Genomic DNA, 14,989 nt, shown 5'->3' on the forward strand with positions numbered 1-14,989 from the left:
CTGCATTTTTGTTTAATCCTCTGTAAAGTTGAATAGATGTTGCACTTTGTAAAGTCTCTCCAGGAGAAGACACATGTTATGTCAGCAGAATTCATTGTGGTTTCTGTTTTCTGCCCTTGCCTGTCAGGTTCACAGTACAACCAGGCTGGTGCTGGGCTGTTTACTGCAGAAACTATAAACAAGAGACTTTGCTGTAGGTTGTACCAGTCACAGAGTTGTAAGTTAGAGGTGGGTTTGTACACATTTTCCTGCAGTTTTTTGTCTTTTTGTCTTCATCCTTCAGGAATTGAGATATCAGATTTCAAACAGCCTCTGAGCTTGGCCGATGATTTTCTTTTTTTTTTTTTTTTCCCCAAAGCAGAATCACTGGTCCAGGTGACAGTTGTGATTTCAGTCTTGGTTCTGAGCAAGTGAGCTAGTAAACAGTGTTTCTACAGATTGCAGTTTCTGGGGTTTTTTTCTTCCTCAACTAGAAAATTATTACCTTCTAGGAGGGCATCAGAAATTACTTCCTGACCACTCTGCTTGAGTTAGTGGAGGTTGAACTGATCCTGAAATGGGAGTAACTAAGTTTCTTACCACATACTCAAACCCTGATTTCAGGGTTTGATTCCAGCTAGGCAAGCAAAGTTTTTTCCTACAAAGTTGCTTCTTCAGCTTATCTAGGTGTATTTAATTCCTAAACACAAAAATGGCTCTCAGAAGCAATGGGAATTATTTTCTATTTTAAGCAATATAATGCCCCAGAGAAAATTTCTGGGGATTTCTTAGTGAAGTTTTTTGTCTCAATAGATAGTATCTTGAAAGGTTTTTCCTACCTTGTCTTAATGTAACTCTTGTTCTTGACTCACTCTATATGTACTGTTTTGCTGTCTCTCTGTGGGGTGGATCTTGAATTGTGACAGTTTGATGGTTTTAACTTACATTCAGAAACAAAGACTCCATCCTGCTTCTGAGTAGTTGTTAAATGCCTCTTTGTTTCTGAAGACGGATATCTGGAGCTTTGCAGACACACTCTGATCTACCCTTATGTCATTTATTTGAATGAATTACAAAATGCTCTTATAATATGTACAAAAATTAATATTACTTAGTGATGAATCAGCCTTAAAAGAGTAATTAGCTAAGAGAATTAGCAATTCTATATTGATCTGCTTTGCCACTCAATTACATTACTTGCTAATTTTTATTTTGAGTGTGTGTCTTTCTTTTTATGTCAGGGCTGTTAATAAAAGCTGACTGAGCAGTGTGCCTTTATTATCAATAAAGGTATATTAACATCACATCTTCTACCTCTATAGACACCTCATCCTCCCACAAATGAAGTAAGGGACCCTCACCTGTGGAAGATATTGTCCCTTAACAGGCTTAAATTTATGCTTTCATCTTCCAAATCCTATTGCATCTTTCTGAGTAGTTGGTTTCACAATAATGGGAAACAATTTCACATCATCTTAAATCCCCCATTAAGGGAAAGTTATCAAAGTTAACAAAGTTATTGTTTCTTATGTTTTCTTTAGGTTTAAATCTCTTTGTTAACTAAAGCATTTGGGATTTACACTCTCAGTGTATGTATCTTACTTTATAGCAAAACATTTTCATCTAGTTTTCACTTTTGCAACAAACATTCAGTACCTTTGTACACTGGTTAATGAACATTAGTCACCATTAGTGACTAGCATTAGCCAGCAATAGTTACTAATATTCGTAATTACATATTTTAGTGAGAGAATTTCCAAGGTGACTGTTGTTTGAAAAAAACTATTTTAAGGTTCTCAATTAACCCTGGTTTCTCAAATTTAAATAACTTTTTACAAGTGAAATTTCTACAGCTCAGTGCAAAGCAGACTACAGAACTGTAAAGGAAGCTTCATCACTCATAAATTCAGTATGTGTGAAAAGTGGAGGGAGTGGAAGGAAACTCTGTGGAAATAAAAACAATTTTCAAATTATGAAAATAGATTTTGTTTACTAGAGTAACCAAGATCAGCACTGCCAATTTTATGATAATGGATGATATTGCCACTAGAGAGGTATCTTTGTTTACTATCTGTTTACTGATTTTACCTATAGAAATAGAGATTTTTCATTAGATTTCAGATTAATTTCCACAGCAAGATGATGCTGTACTGACATTTGAAATGTATGAAATAATTCTATTATTTTTTAGATTTATTTATTAAATAGGGAAATATTCCACAGACCTAAAGGAGCCTTTCCCCCTCAAATATCTCTGCATACTTAACTCACCAACAAACCATTTAAAGGTGAACTTTCAAAGCTTTTTAATTTTAGGTGTGGGGTTTTTTTAAACTCTAAAAGTTAACTGCTTGGTATCTTAGTCTTGTGAAAAATCTTACTAGTCTCAGTGGGACTCTCTGCATGTTAATATCTTGATAAGTTGGTGCCTTTTCAAAAAGTGCTAAAACATGAGCTGGTCTGAGAATTCTTTTCCTGGCGTTTTACGTTTTACTGTGTCTCATTACCGCGTGGTTTAGGTGTGTGGTGCACAGCACGTGATAAAAGGCAGGTGTTGAACACAGGATAAACCCTAGAGGGCTGTTCCTTTCCTCTGGTTGTTTTTAGTAGTGTAACTCATGTGACACTGACCTGAATCATTCAGCTTTCATCTGGTGGCAAACAAATGTAATGAGCCTTACAGGACCTGAAGGGAGCCTACAAGAATAATGGAGAGACTTTTTACAAGGGCATGTAGTGAGAGGACAAGGGGAAAAGGTTTTGAACTGAAAGACAGTAGGTTTAGATTAGATATTGGGAAAAAAATTCTTTACTGTGAGGGTGGTGAGGCACTGGAACAGGCTGCCCAGAGAAAGTGTGGATGCCCCAACCCTGGAAGTGTTCAAGACCAGATTGGATGGGGCTTTGAGCAATCTAGTCTAGTGGAAGGTATCCCTGCCTATGGCAAGGGGTTGGAACTAGGTATCTTTAAGGTCCCTTCCAACCCAGACCATTCCATGCTTCTGTGATGACTATTTGTTGATCAAGTCTATTTTTACGTGGTCTTCATGAGTTGCAGTAATTTTAGGGCTGCCAGTTCACAGAGAAAACTGGAACCACCACGTTTATCAGACTCCTACTCTAGAGACGTACCTGCAATTTCTGGGGGATCAGGATAACAGAGAATGGAGTGTGGACCAGCCAGGATCAATCTATTGGAGAGCACTGCTAGAATACAGATACTGGAAATGCAGGTATCAAGTTCTACCTCCAAAGCAGATCTGCCAAGGAAAGATATAGGTGCTGGGGCAGGGAATTAAGTTTGATGGGATCAGTTCTTCCAGCATATGGTTTCTGAGGCAGTCCGCTATAATCCTGCATTAGGTTTGGCAATAGAATCTGAGATCAGATGTTGTGTTAAAAAACTCCACATAGGATGAAGCAATTTCTTTTTTCTTCTTTTCTTCTCCTCTAGGAAATCTCTGGCAGTATTTGCTCAATAGCACATCTGCAAATACCACAGATCAAGATATCACTAGGGTACTGGAATTTGTGGGTGGCTTCAGCACATTCTTTCTGCATGATAGGATGGCTCTGGAAGATGATCAGGACTCACGTGTCCTGTCTTTGGGATATGTTCTTTTTTATGCTTTGAGCTGACCACAAGTTCATTGTATGGAATCCAGAAAAATTGCAAAAATCATAAATTGTGTCAGGTGCCAGTGCTTTGTAATCTTAGAGTGTAATCTTTTACAGGAACAACTACTCGAAGATTAATGAAATTGATATTAAATATTGCAGTTGAACAGAAGAGATTCCATGTTAAATATTTTCAAGTCTCTCAATTATTTGAAAATTATTCAGTTCTGAGAGAGGTTTTGGTATTTATTTCTCCCAGTAATTTTCAACTGCAAAATTAGGGTTAGGCAGTTGCTTTTATCTGTATCTGTTTGAGTGCTCCATGTTTCACAATAATGTCTGAACTGGTTTGCTGATTCAGCAGGACTTCATAGTTACTTTTGAGAAACTGCCTAAGGCTTTATGAAATTTGGAGCCAGATGATGGGAAAAGAGCATAAGATAAAGACTGTAGTGTAAGCCTACGTGTCATTAGACAAAAAAAAAAAATAAAAATAAAATTAACAGCAGGAGAGATGCTACTGGAAAACTTGTGCTTATAGTTTTTGATCAACTCTAAATCCAAAAGAGATGAGACTTCATTAATACCAGTGCTCAAAGAAGTGTTACTTTTCAAAGCAAATGGAGTCTGCATTTAAGTTTTTGTTTTACTCTAGAGAGTTCATATTTAGTAGGAAACTTCCTTGAACTTTGGTCTGTATTACAGAGGAGATTTTCATGTAAATTGAATGAATTTTAAAATCGGAAAGTATAGGAGAAATAAAGCATTTAAAGTCTACTCTTTATTCAGCTTGCCTGCTATATGTTTACGTTACGCTATTTCATGTTACATTGTTTACTTCACAGGAAAATGGAATTTTCTGGGGAAAAAAAATATCTATCTATATGGAGTGAGCTAATTTATGGATTAACTACTTTTTGAGTCCTGCTATGATTTTAAAAGATAATGTAGGTAGAACTTGATGGTTATTAATCATAAGAGTCTTTTATACACCCTTTAGGAGAAGGTTACATATAAACCCCCTAGGCTAGTTTATAAACATTGCAAAATGTAGGGGCCACATAATCAACCCAAAGGAAGTATAGATATAACCTCAAAAAATCTTTGGTGTCAAAAGTTGCACAGAAAATATTTTTATGTATGAAAATACTTATTAGACAAAATAACTTGAAGCAGTGGAATAATTGGCATGTATTCAAATTGTGGTTAATTGAATTCTTCATCTGTGGCTTAGAGAGCCACATGGGGCACAGATTCTGCACAGAGGAAGCAATTTTCATTAACAGGATATAATTTAGAATGAGAAAACATATACACTCTGCCTGAAACACAGTTAATAATTAATATGGAATAAATACATAGACATATACTGTTACCATATTTCTACCTGTCACTCTGTACAGTTTCGGCAACTCATTTGCATCCTAAGTAAGTATATTTATTCAGAGAGATGACACTGTAACACTACCTTCAAAAGTGGAAGACCTTTATGTCACAGCGTCGGAAATGAGTCATCCTTGTTTTTAAAATGGCAAAGTGAGATCAGAATGGTGATTTGATCTCATGCCTACTTGCATCTAAGAAGTTTGATTGTTTGTGAACTGACACTGTGCTGTTAAAAAGCTGATAAACATTTCCAAAATTGACTGGTGTTTCTGAGGCTGATCAGTTTTTCTGAACTGGATTAGAGAAAACTAAAACTTTTTAGGAAAGAATACTATTTCTATTTTGTGTTCTAGTGATCTATAGCATTTATTACTTGGTGTCTCAAATACGCTGCAAATATTGAGATGTAGGTATTGTTTGCATCTAAAAAGCAAGCTATTTGAAGCATAAAGTAAAAAAGAACATTTATCAGGATCCGTGAAGGGAATGGGTGACTGAAGGCCAATAGCACTGCATGGTCAATGACTTGCTGCATCACTTAAAGCAAGTTGAGTTAAACCTAATCTTGAAAACAGTTAAAACAATTTTGGATAAGAAATTCTGTTAATCAAGATCTTAAAGTGTGCTTCTGTTGGTACAAAGCCTGACTGTTGTCTTAGCTGAGGAAAGGTATAAACAGATTTTTAATCCAGCTCTTTTTGGGACAGTGCTTTGACATGCCCACAGCTCGTGGCTTCAATGAAACTGAAAAGTGTTCCTTAAATACTCACTTGACTCAAGGCTCAAAACTCCAAATCTCTTGTGAGGATTTCTCAGTATTTCAGCTGAACCCTGAACCAGAAAAGTGGCAATAACAGCACTAAGGAATGTGTGCTGGTTCTTTGCTTTCACTGTGAGCTCTGCCTGAGCTGAAATGGGACTATGGGACTGATTCCTGAGGGTAGGCAGCTCCTGGCTGAGCTAGGACTCTAGTTGGTGGGGTTTTTTTCTGTTAGTTGAGTTTTGTAAATTTTTATCCTCCTCTTTCTACCAATTTGACCACTGAACAAACCTGCTGCACAGATCTCTGTAAGATAGATTTTGTGCATGAGTATAAAACTGTGATAAGAGGAGACCTCACTTTTCTTGTTGTCTGGCTTTCAGTTAGCAGCCATATGTGAGATAAAGACCCCTGAGAAATCACAGAGGTGGGAATAGGCTGTCCAGCTGCAAGAATGCTTTTTAGTTTTATTGAGTTGGACATATTTCTGTCATACTAATTTTATAAGCCATAGTGTTATTTAATATTATTGAATTGTAGGGCTAGACTTCATACTTCCTTCTCTTTTTAACAACAGGTGGTAACAATATTGGCAAACATGTCTGTGTTGGACCAGTGTGCTTCAGAAATCATTCAAGGAAATGGTATGTATTTTAGCTGAATTTTATTTTTTATTAATTTCAGGAGAATGTGGATAGATGGGAAAGTTAAGTAAAGGAGAAAGGCTTCACTAATAAAACTTCATTTTGCATCTTATCTCTTGCACATTGCTGCAGGGTGCAAAATGAGTCCTGGGGATGGTTCTTTGTGAATGATATAAATAAAATATTATAACACTGTTTTAGAAAACTTTGCATTTATGACCACATTACTGTTGTTCTCTGTGTGTGGCTTACTCATAGATGCAAAGTAAAGTAGAAAAAAGTGTTTCAATAGCCTTTATTCTGGTAATTACACTGTATAAGGTGGCAATTATTACATGTTGAAAGACATCACCTGACACTGAGCCATGCATACCTGCATTTTGTGTCACTTTTTTTCACAAGCATTAAGAGGTATTATAAATTTTGAAGTTTCATGTTTTTATCACTATACAGCAGTTGCAGTTGCCAGGGTTTTTTTCCCCTTATATCTTTAAATATCATATTATGCAAAATTCATTATGTTTAAAAAACCCTGTGTGTTATAGACCCACCAGAAGTCTTAGAAGTTACTAAGTCTGTGAATAAGGATAAATGCCTTATTAATACATCTGCCAGCAAATTCATGGCCAAGCAATATAGTAAGACAGCTTTTTTTTTTGGGGGAGGGGGGGAGATATTACAGTGAAACTTCCCATATATTGCTTTTTCTGACCTAGGAATATCCCCTCCTTACTTTTAAAATTAACATTTACATAGGAATGGTTTTAGCTTGGATTCATTTGCATCTCAGACATGGTTGGTTGTAGGTGGGAGAAGGTATTTCAGAAATTATATCCATAGAAGCAGGCCCTCAAAGAGAACTGACCAATTTCAATGTAATATTGGATTTAGATGTTTCTTGCATTTTAATAGAAAATTTGGGCTCTATGCATACAAATATGACTGGCAAGGGTCAGGTACTATGCAATCCATGTGTGCCCAGAGGTAAGTGTGCATTTGATGTCCTTGCAGAGGTAGAGAGGTGTCACAGTTTCAGAAACAAATGACAACGTGGAGGTTGAATGAATCTGGATACTGAAGCAATTCAATCACAGATACATGCAATTTTACAAATAACGTGTAAAATTTCCATATCCCGTGTAGAAGACAATGCAGTGAAGGGGGGAGAAGCAAGGCAGGTTAGCATGATCATTTCTCACGTGACCTCCTTGTCTCATGGGGAGGATGGGGCAATCCCAGAGCGAGGTTGGTCAGGTCCATTTCGTGGTTCCTGCCATGCTCCTGGTCCAAGCTCGTTGTGTTCCTGGAACTTGGAGAGGCACTCCTGGACTTCTTGATGCAGACATATGTGGCTTCCCCTACCCAGAGTCTTTTCTAGAAACTCTTGGGAAGATCCTGACATTTCCCAGGACCCAGGTGTCTGTAATTATAGGTTTGAGTAGAAAAAACCATTTTGGCGATTTGTCTGTTTGACTTGGGCTGATCTTCTGTTGTCAATACTTACAGTCCAGATATGCCCTGGAAGTTTTCACACTCCTTTATGAGTAAGAGATTGGTTTTGTAGTTAGGCTGTCTATTTCCTTGAGCACATCAAAACCTCTTCTGTTATTTGGGACAGGTGTTTGATCGTATTTCATCTGCTTCTACTTCAGCAGAAACTTGACTGAAGTTCACGAAATTATACTAAGAGCTATGCCAACTAAGCCTAACTCATGCCAGATACTAGAGTGGGGGGACATGTACATGCAGATTGTCAAGGACAATGGGACAAAGTTTGTGTATACATTCCATAGTGGAAGTTCACAAGAAGAATTTTCCCACTGGCTTTTGAGAAGGGTTGGCACTCAGCTTGTGTGTACAGGCATCTTGTGTTGCCCAATGTTGTAATACTCAGATGCTGGTCAGAGGCCAGATTCACAAACCGAGCAGGGGTTTTGAATGCTAGAGAGTTTAGATACTTTCTTAAAGTATTCTCTGACTTTTTAAGTATGTCAGTTGATTATTATCTAGATGTATGATTCTGATGGTAATTCTCTGAATTATTTATGCAAACGTTATAACAGTTAAAATCCTCTGATGCTACCTGAAGTAATCTGAATGCCTAATAGCGTATGGAGTCTAATAGTACATAATTGTCTTTACACTTAAAATAATCTAGAAAATAGAAATCAGTACAGTCTCAAGTATTTTTGTGGAACTACAATAAGAATATCAACTCCTACAGGAAATAATAGGTTAATGAAGTCATTTTGACATGGAAAACATTGTCTCTTCTGAAGTAAAGAGTCAGTCACACAGTAAACTTCAAGAGACAGAATCTCATAGTTTCCTTCACTAAAGGATTCCCCATTCTAAAGTACACTCAAACAGTTTGAGAAGAAAACTTTTAAAGACTTATTTAAAAATACATAAACTGAAAAAAAAATTTAATTCAGAGTGAAACTTCATGTAGAGATCTGAAATACGTCACTACAGGTTTTAGATAGTGATTACCTTCAGGTCAGTTTGGAAGAGAAATAAAGAAATGCAATTAATTTGACTGAAATAAATTCATGAAAACTAAAATACCAACTTGTAGGGGAGTCAGAAGGTTGGAGAAGGGAAGAGATAGTGCATTTTCTAGTTCCAGAAATTCTGTAGCTTCCCATTGAAGACAAACTTATGCACAGATCAGATGTGCCTGAATGCTGATGTCCAAATTGCTGTCCACATTTATGCATCCTTCATGACTTATTTGGGCAAGTCTGTATTTATCTTGCTTCCTTTTTCCCTTTACTTTTTTTGCACCAAGTTTTTTTTTTTTTTGGAGAGAGGATAACAGTGGCTCTTTACCTTCTTCTAGGTATTCAACTTTTAATGGAAATGCTCTTTGAGAAATCATCTTCAGGAAGTTCAGCAGAAGTTGCTGCTTGCGAGCGAGTCCAACAGAAATCTGCAGTTACACTGGCACGACTCAGCCGGGATCCTGAAGTGGCAGATGCAGCTGTAAAACTCAGCTGTAAGGATGTATCTCTAGCTTAATATCAGACTGACAAAGAAGGAGGAACTGCCAGTAAACGAGAAACTCTTTTAATAGCCTCGCTTGGTATACTTTATGGAATATATTCCCTGTAGAGTCTGTCCAGAAATGACTGAGGAGGTTGAGCTAAATGAACCTCTGGCTCATTTCCCAGAGGAACCTGAGGTGCAGTATCCACTCAACGTGGAACTGTGTCTTACTGTGCCAACTGGCACTGCTGCCTCCTCCGTTCCTTTACGTAAACCCTTGTGCAGGATCTGTCAGTGGAATGAATCCAATGGGAGGGAGCAGGTTCTTTGAGTTGGAGTTTTTTAACGGTGTAGGGGAGGACTGATAGGGAAGAAATGGAGGTCGCAGTTTCTGCTCTGAATGAGCAATAGCAAATAAACCCAATTTATTTGTTTATGCTTTACAGCTATTAATTATGACTACTCTGATCTGCATAGCTCCATGAAAAGTCCCTTAAGTATTTGCGTATCATCTTTACATTAGAGATCATGTCTACTAAGAAAGATAAATATTACACATCTCAAAATAAGTTGTTTTTCTAAATTATTTCTCCTGACACTCTTTTGTGCATTCAGGTATTCCTCGCCTAATTAAACTTTGCAGATCACCAACCGAAAGAAATAACAGCGATTCTGTTCTAGTGGCATGTCTGGTATGTACATTTTAGTCTTTCTTTCAAGCTTATAATGGAAAATTAAGAAAAAAACCATCCCTTTAGATTTCAAAATGCATAAGTATTGCAGGAATGTTTTAAATTCACGTCAGGGTCTCCTGCTTTTCCCCTTAAGCATAATCCTGTACACTGTCAATTATTTATCCTCTGATTGAAGATTTAAGCACATAAGGAAAAATGGCTTCATCTTCACATTTTTGAGCACCAAAAATTTTCACTGGAACACTTCAGAATTTAAAGATTTGTTAATTTCTAAATTCCATTCTCTGATGATGCTCTTTACCGAAATTACCCTTGAGTCAAGGGATAGCAGCCCTTTATCTGCACACACATATATATATAGAAATATTTATGTAAAGTGTCCAAAAAGAGGAAAAGATATTACTTGCTTTTATTACAGTCTATTTTTTTTTTTCTATTTGAGTCTCCAAGAAAATATAGTGCCCAGCCAAGGACAGGGCAACAGAAGGTTAACAGTTTCTCTACTCAGGAGAAAGATCCCAGCTGCTGGCCCTGCACTGCGTGGACTGTGAGCTCCCAATGACTGTTGGAGATGAGTGATTTCACCCAGCATTTTATGAAAGTGCTCTGGGCACACGAGTGATCTAGGGTTAGGACATAGGTTTTGAGAAATGAAGACTGAAGAATGTTGTTTGACAATACTTTATAGTATTAATGTTATTTTAAGTGTGAAACTCGGTTACTGCAGCTTGTTCGTTTAAGCAGGACTCATTCAGGATGAAGAAAGTATGAATATGAGCACAAGAAATGCAGAGGTTATCCTTCCTACATGTTAGTCTTGTATGGCTAAAGCAGAGACCACAGGGAGATGGCAGCAAACCAGCTATGATTTTTTCTGTCTCATGGAAGTTGCTGCTGCACATTCCTTGAATTCATGTCTATTGCTTGAGACGTTACCTGCCTGTCTCAGCAACTCTGCTTCTCTGGATATTTTAGTAACTGCCTGAAGACATTTTCTAATAAACATGTGGCAAAAATATTGTCCTGGAGACGTAAGCTGCTTCAAGGTCTGATAGGTATTGTCCGTGAAGTGGAGGGCTTGTACTGTTTGGTATTTTTAGCGTGGTTGTTTATTTTTTATGTATTTTGAAGCGGGCAATAAACTCTTGTGTTAGTGCTTCACTGACAAACAACACAGAGAGGGTAAGCTGATCCCACTTTATCACACTTTAGCTATCACACTTTATCAACAGAAGACAATTTTTGATCTTGAGGAAAGCCAGTCTGCTTTCCAATTGCATGTCACATCAAGTTGCTAGAAGGTATGTAGTTGTTGTACATTTTTCTCCAGTGAGAAAACCAAATAACTGCTTAGAAGGGAAGAGTTTATGAAGACAATAGTAATGTCAATGCGATTTTTATGGTACAGCCTCATAATCAGAACAAATGTCAGTTTTATTTGTTCCTAAATTGTTTGAAATGTACTGCTTCTTTCTACACTAGTACCTAGAAGATTTCTATGGCAGGCATTGCATAAAACTTTGGTAGCAGATATTTTCTGAATCAGATGACTTATAGTTCTCATAAATAAGACAAAAGGTGAGAGGAGGGTCGAGATACAAAGAGGCAGCGTGAGATGTGCAGCAGATCAGAGATACCTTTACAGTCAAAGTCCTCTGATTCTCACCTCTGTCCTTTAACATCACGCTGTCCCTTCTACTCAGGTCTAAAAGTAATGTGCCCCAGAAGAATTGTTGTTTATTAGCTGCATTTGAGGGGAGATTCATCTGACAGGTGAAGACAGTAACAAGAGATTAGCCAGGTAGGAGAATTCAACCTGCACGGTTCAGTTCTGAGTCCTGGCTATTATTTTGAGATAGTTACAATGAATTTCTGCAATGAAGACTTTGTCAAACCTAACTGCATTACAACTGTGCTGTTTTGTTTTTCCAGGCAGCCTTACGAAGACTAGCAGTTATGAGTCCTGATGGACTTGAAGATTCAGATTTTCAGCAGCTAGTAAAGCCCAGACTTGTGGACTCTTTTCTGTTATGCACTAATATGGAAGAGAGCTTTGTATAAATGTGAGCCAAAAATGATAATCAGCATGATAAGTATACAGTAAGATAATACATATACAATTTTATTTTTTTTAATCCTGTTGTTATTTATGACTTATTTATTCTAAACCCATGAACATGCATTTTGTAGGAGAAAAGGAACAGAATGAACAGACTTGTTTCAGTGATTTGCAAAGACAATTTTTTATTTTATTTTCCTGCCAAGACACATCAACAGACCTTATCATTGCCATCTAACAAAATGTTGTTTTGTTTAATATAGTTAAATCAAGGTAATGAAGCCAAGAATTTGTTGCTATGATGTTAAATGCTTCTAATAATGTTTTATCTCTGATATTTTTCTATAGTTAGGACATTTTACTGTTTTTTTTAATAAACGCTTTAGCCTCATGCATTTGCTGTTTTAGAAGAAAAATAATCCTAAAAACTGCAAGTATGTACTTTGAAATGAAAGGGATGTTACAGTTGAAGTCCAGTTCTTTACTGTTGTTGTTTTCAATAGAATTATGAAATATGTAACTGAGAGAAAAACTTCCAGAAAATTTTCAAATACTGGCTTTGAATGATGTTAGAGGACATTCTTATGTTGTATAAAGATATGCTCCTCTAGAGGATACACACTTGCAGAAAACTATTTACATTTATTGAAATTTCTGGAAGAAATTGATAAAATTCTAGAAAAATCTCTGATGTATGTTTTATTTCATAATGTGAGGTTATCCCTCTAAGATTTAAAATCATTACATACTGAAAATTTTCTCTCTTTTCCAAGCCTTAAAAGAACTGGAGGTGCTTATGTCTAGACATGTTTTTAATATTCATGCTGCTACTACTTTTGTGAAAAGTTGTGCATGTATATGTTAAATAATGAGAACAGATAATTGTAACTTGAATTTCCATTTTTCTGTTTTTCTAACTAGTCCTCTATTTCTAAAATGAAATAGAACTTTGAGGATATTTTGGAATTGAGGAGATTTTGCCAATGGATAACAACTTAAAGAATAGACTTGATTTTAAAATTGATTTTTTTTTTCATGAACATTCTTCTAAGTTCTTGCTTTTTCTTTTTATTGAGAAACAATATATATTTAAAATTATTCGAAGAGCAATATCTTCAGAGTGTTTTTCCCCTTAACTTCTCACAAAGCACTCTGTAGATTATAAAATATATATAATTTTTTTCTTGATGGTTTGCAACTATTGCTTTGAATCATTTTGTGATCAGCGACTTTAGGGTAGTAGGACTTCTGCCAAAAAAGTAAGCACATTTCTTCCTTACTGTACTTAGTAGATATGTTAAGCAGCTTAATTAATTAATGTTTATTTAGTATTATGTGGCATTTAGATGAGAGGAACCAGGAAATTGAGAAGTTGTGACTGTCTTCCACATTTTCTGTGTCTGAAAAATCTGTCCTGGTTCGGTCGGTGATACGTGGTGGCTACTTTTCTCTTCCCTTGAGTACATGGGTTAAGAAGTCTCTGCCTTAACATTTCTTTCTTGTGAGCTCTTCATTTAATAAGCTCTGTCTTGACCGAATTTTAAAACGTTAGAAAACCTACAATGACCTCTGTCAAAAGCAACTACTCAAAGAGAAGTGTTGAATCAGATGTTTCACAGATGTAATTTTCTAGTAAGCGCAGAGATGAATTCTGCTTTGTTTTCTTACTTTGAGACAGCTCCTTAAGTTTCCAAGGTTGTTAAAGTGTATAGTACTGTACAGCTTTAAAAATATTATATTACCAATGGACTTTAACACTTTCCTCACTAAGCAGAAATAAACCATGGATGCTTTAAATGTTAAAATCAACATTCTTGTTATAAAAAGTGAACTCATAAATTACACTAAAAAAAACTTAAGGTCCTGTTGCACTGTTCTGATAGCCTGGCAATCCCTGACAGAATACAACACATCAGATTCTGTTGTGAATGAACCTCATTCTGTCAGCTGCAACTAACACTAAAGATATGAGCTTGTAGACAGAGTAGGGTTTATCCCATAACAGGTGAAGTTGAAATCTCATTTCAAAAAATTTCCACAAATGCAAAGTGAACTGAAGGAGCTATTAAGAAAATACCACTGTGACTCATAATGTTTTAATGCCGTTTCTAACAGGTCAATCAAATATTCAGTGAGCAGGTCAGTAGAAATTAATTTGCTCTCAAATACAGTAATGTGGATCCACATCAATTGAATTTATTACAGATACTCTCAATCTGTAACTATGTAGCCATAATTCTGGCCCATATTGTCCTTTTACATGTGTTCATATTATGAATATGGCTGTTTATATTATAAAACCAAAACACATTTAGGTGGATCTCTCATTTGTATTAGAAAATACATCTTGAAAGAGCCATTTTGGACCTTTTAATCACCTAGGTGTCCTCAAAACCCTTTTAGCTAGGTCTGATTTTTTCATCTAGCGTGGTGCACTTTGTTTTTATATATGGTAAAGTTTATGAGAAAATAGACATACCTCTACCTTACAGCTTAATTAACTCGGAAATAATAATTCAATGAAAATATTGAATTATTTTCTCATTGCTTCTGTATAAATACTGGATTAAAAATGTTTGCTTAGAAAGTGACTCTTCGGTTTTTAAACAAAAAAACCCCAACCAACCAACCAAACAATGAACTGTTTAAGCCAGAATAAACATTTTTTATTTCAATGTAGTATGAAACAAAATATTTCATATTAAAATTTACCCTAAAGTAAGTATTTTGGTGACTCAACCCTTGGACTCCCTGTGTATATACATATAGAGTTAGGAAGGAGAGAGTATGTGTAATACATTCCCAAATCAACTAATATATGTGGACTCACTGACCTACAGAGACTGCATGTAGGTTAGAT

At 36.2% G+C, this 14,989-nt stretch overlaps 1 protein-coding gene across 2 annotated transcripts in view; it reads left to right on the forward strand.

Moving 5' to 3' along the window:
- The window catches only part of INSC (INSC spindle orientation adaptor protein), a 136,303-nt gene extending 121,615 nt beyond the window's left edge, over positions 1-14,688 (forward strand). For both annotated transcript variants that reach the window (XM_032691019.1, XM_032691020.1), the window contains exons 10-13: positions 6,321-6,387; positions 9,230-9,385; positions 9,991-10,067; positions 12,003-14,688. In XM_032691019.1, coding sequence (XP_032546910.1) covers positions 6,321-6,387; positions 9,230-9,385; positions 9,991-10,067; positions 12,003-12,131 — 429 coding nt within the window. In that variant the 3' untranslated portion in view covers positions 12,132-14,688. The remainder of the gene's footprint in view (positions 1-6,320; positions 6,388-9,229; positions 9,386-9,990; positions 10,068-12,002) is intronic.
- The last annotated feature ends 301 nt before the right edge of the window (positions 14,689-14,989 follow it).

This window comes from Chiroxiphia lanceolata, chromosome 6 (assembly GCF_009829145.1).
Source record: "Chiroxiphia lanceolata isolate bChiLan1 chromosome 6, bChiLan1.pri, whole genome shotgun sequence".
In the NCBI taxonomy this organism is placed as follows: domain Eukaryota; kingdom Metazoa; phylum Chordata; class Aves; order Passeriformes; family Pipridae; genus Chiroxiphia; species Chiroxiphia lanceolata.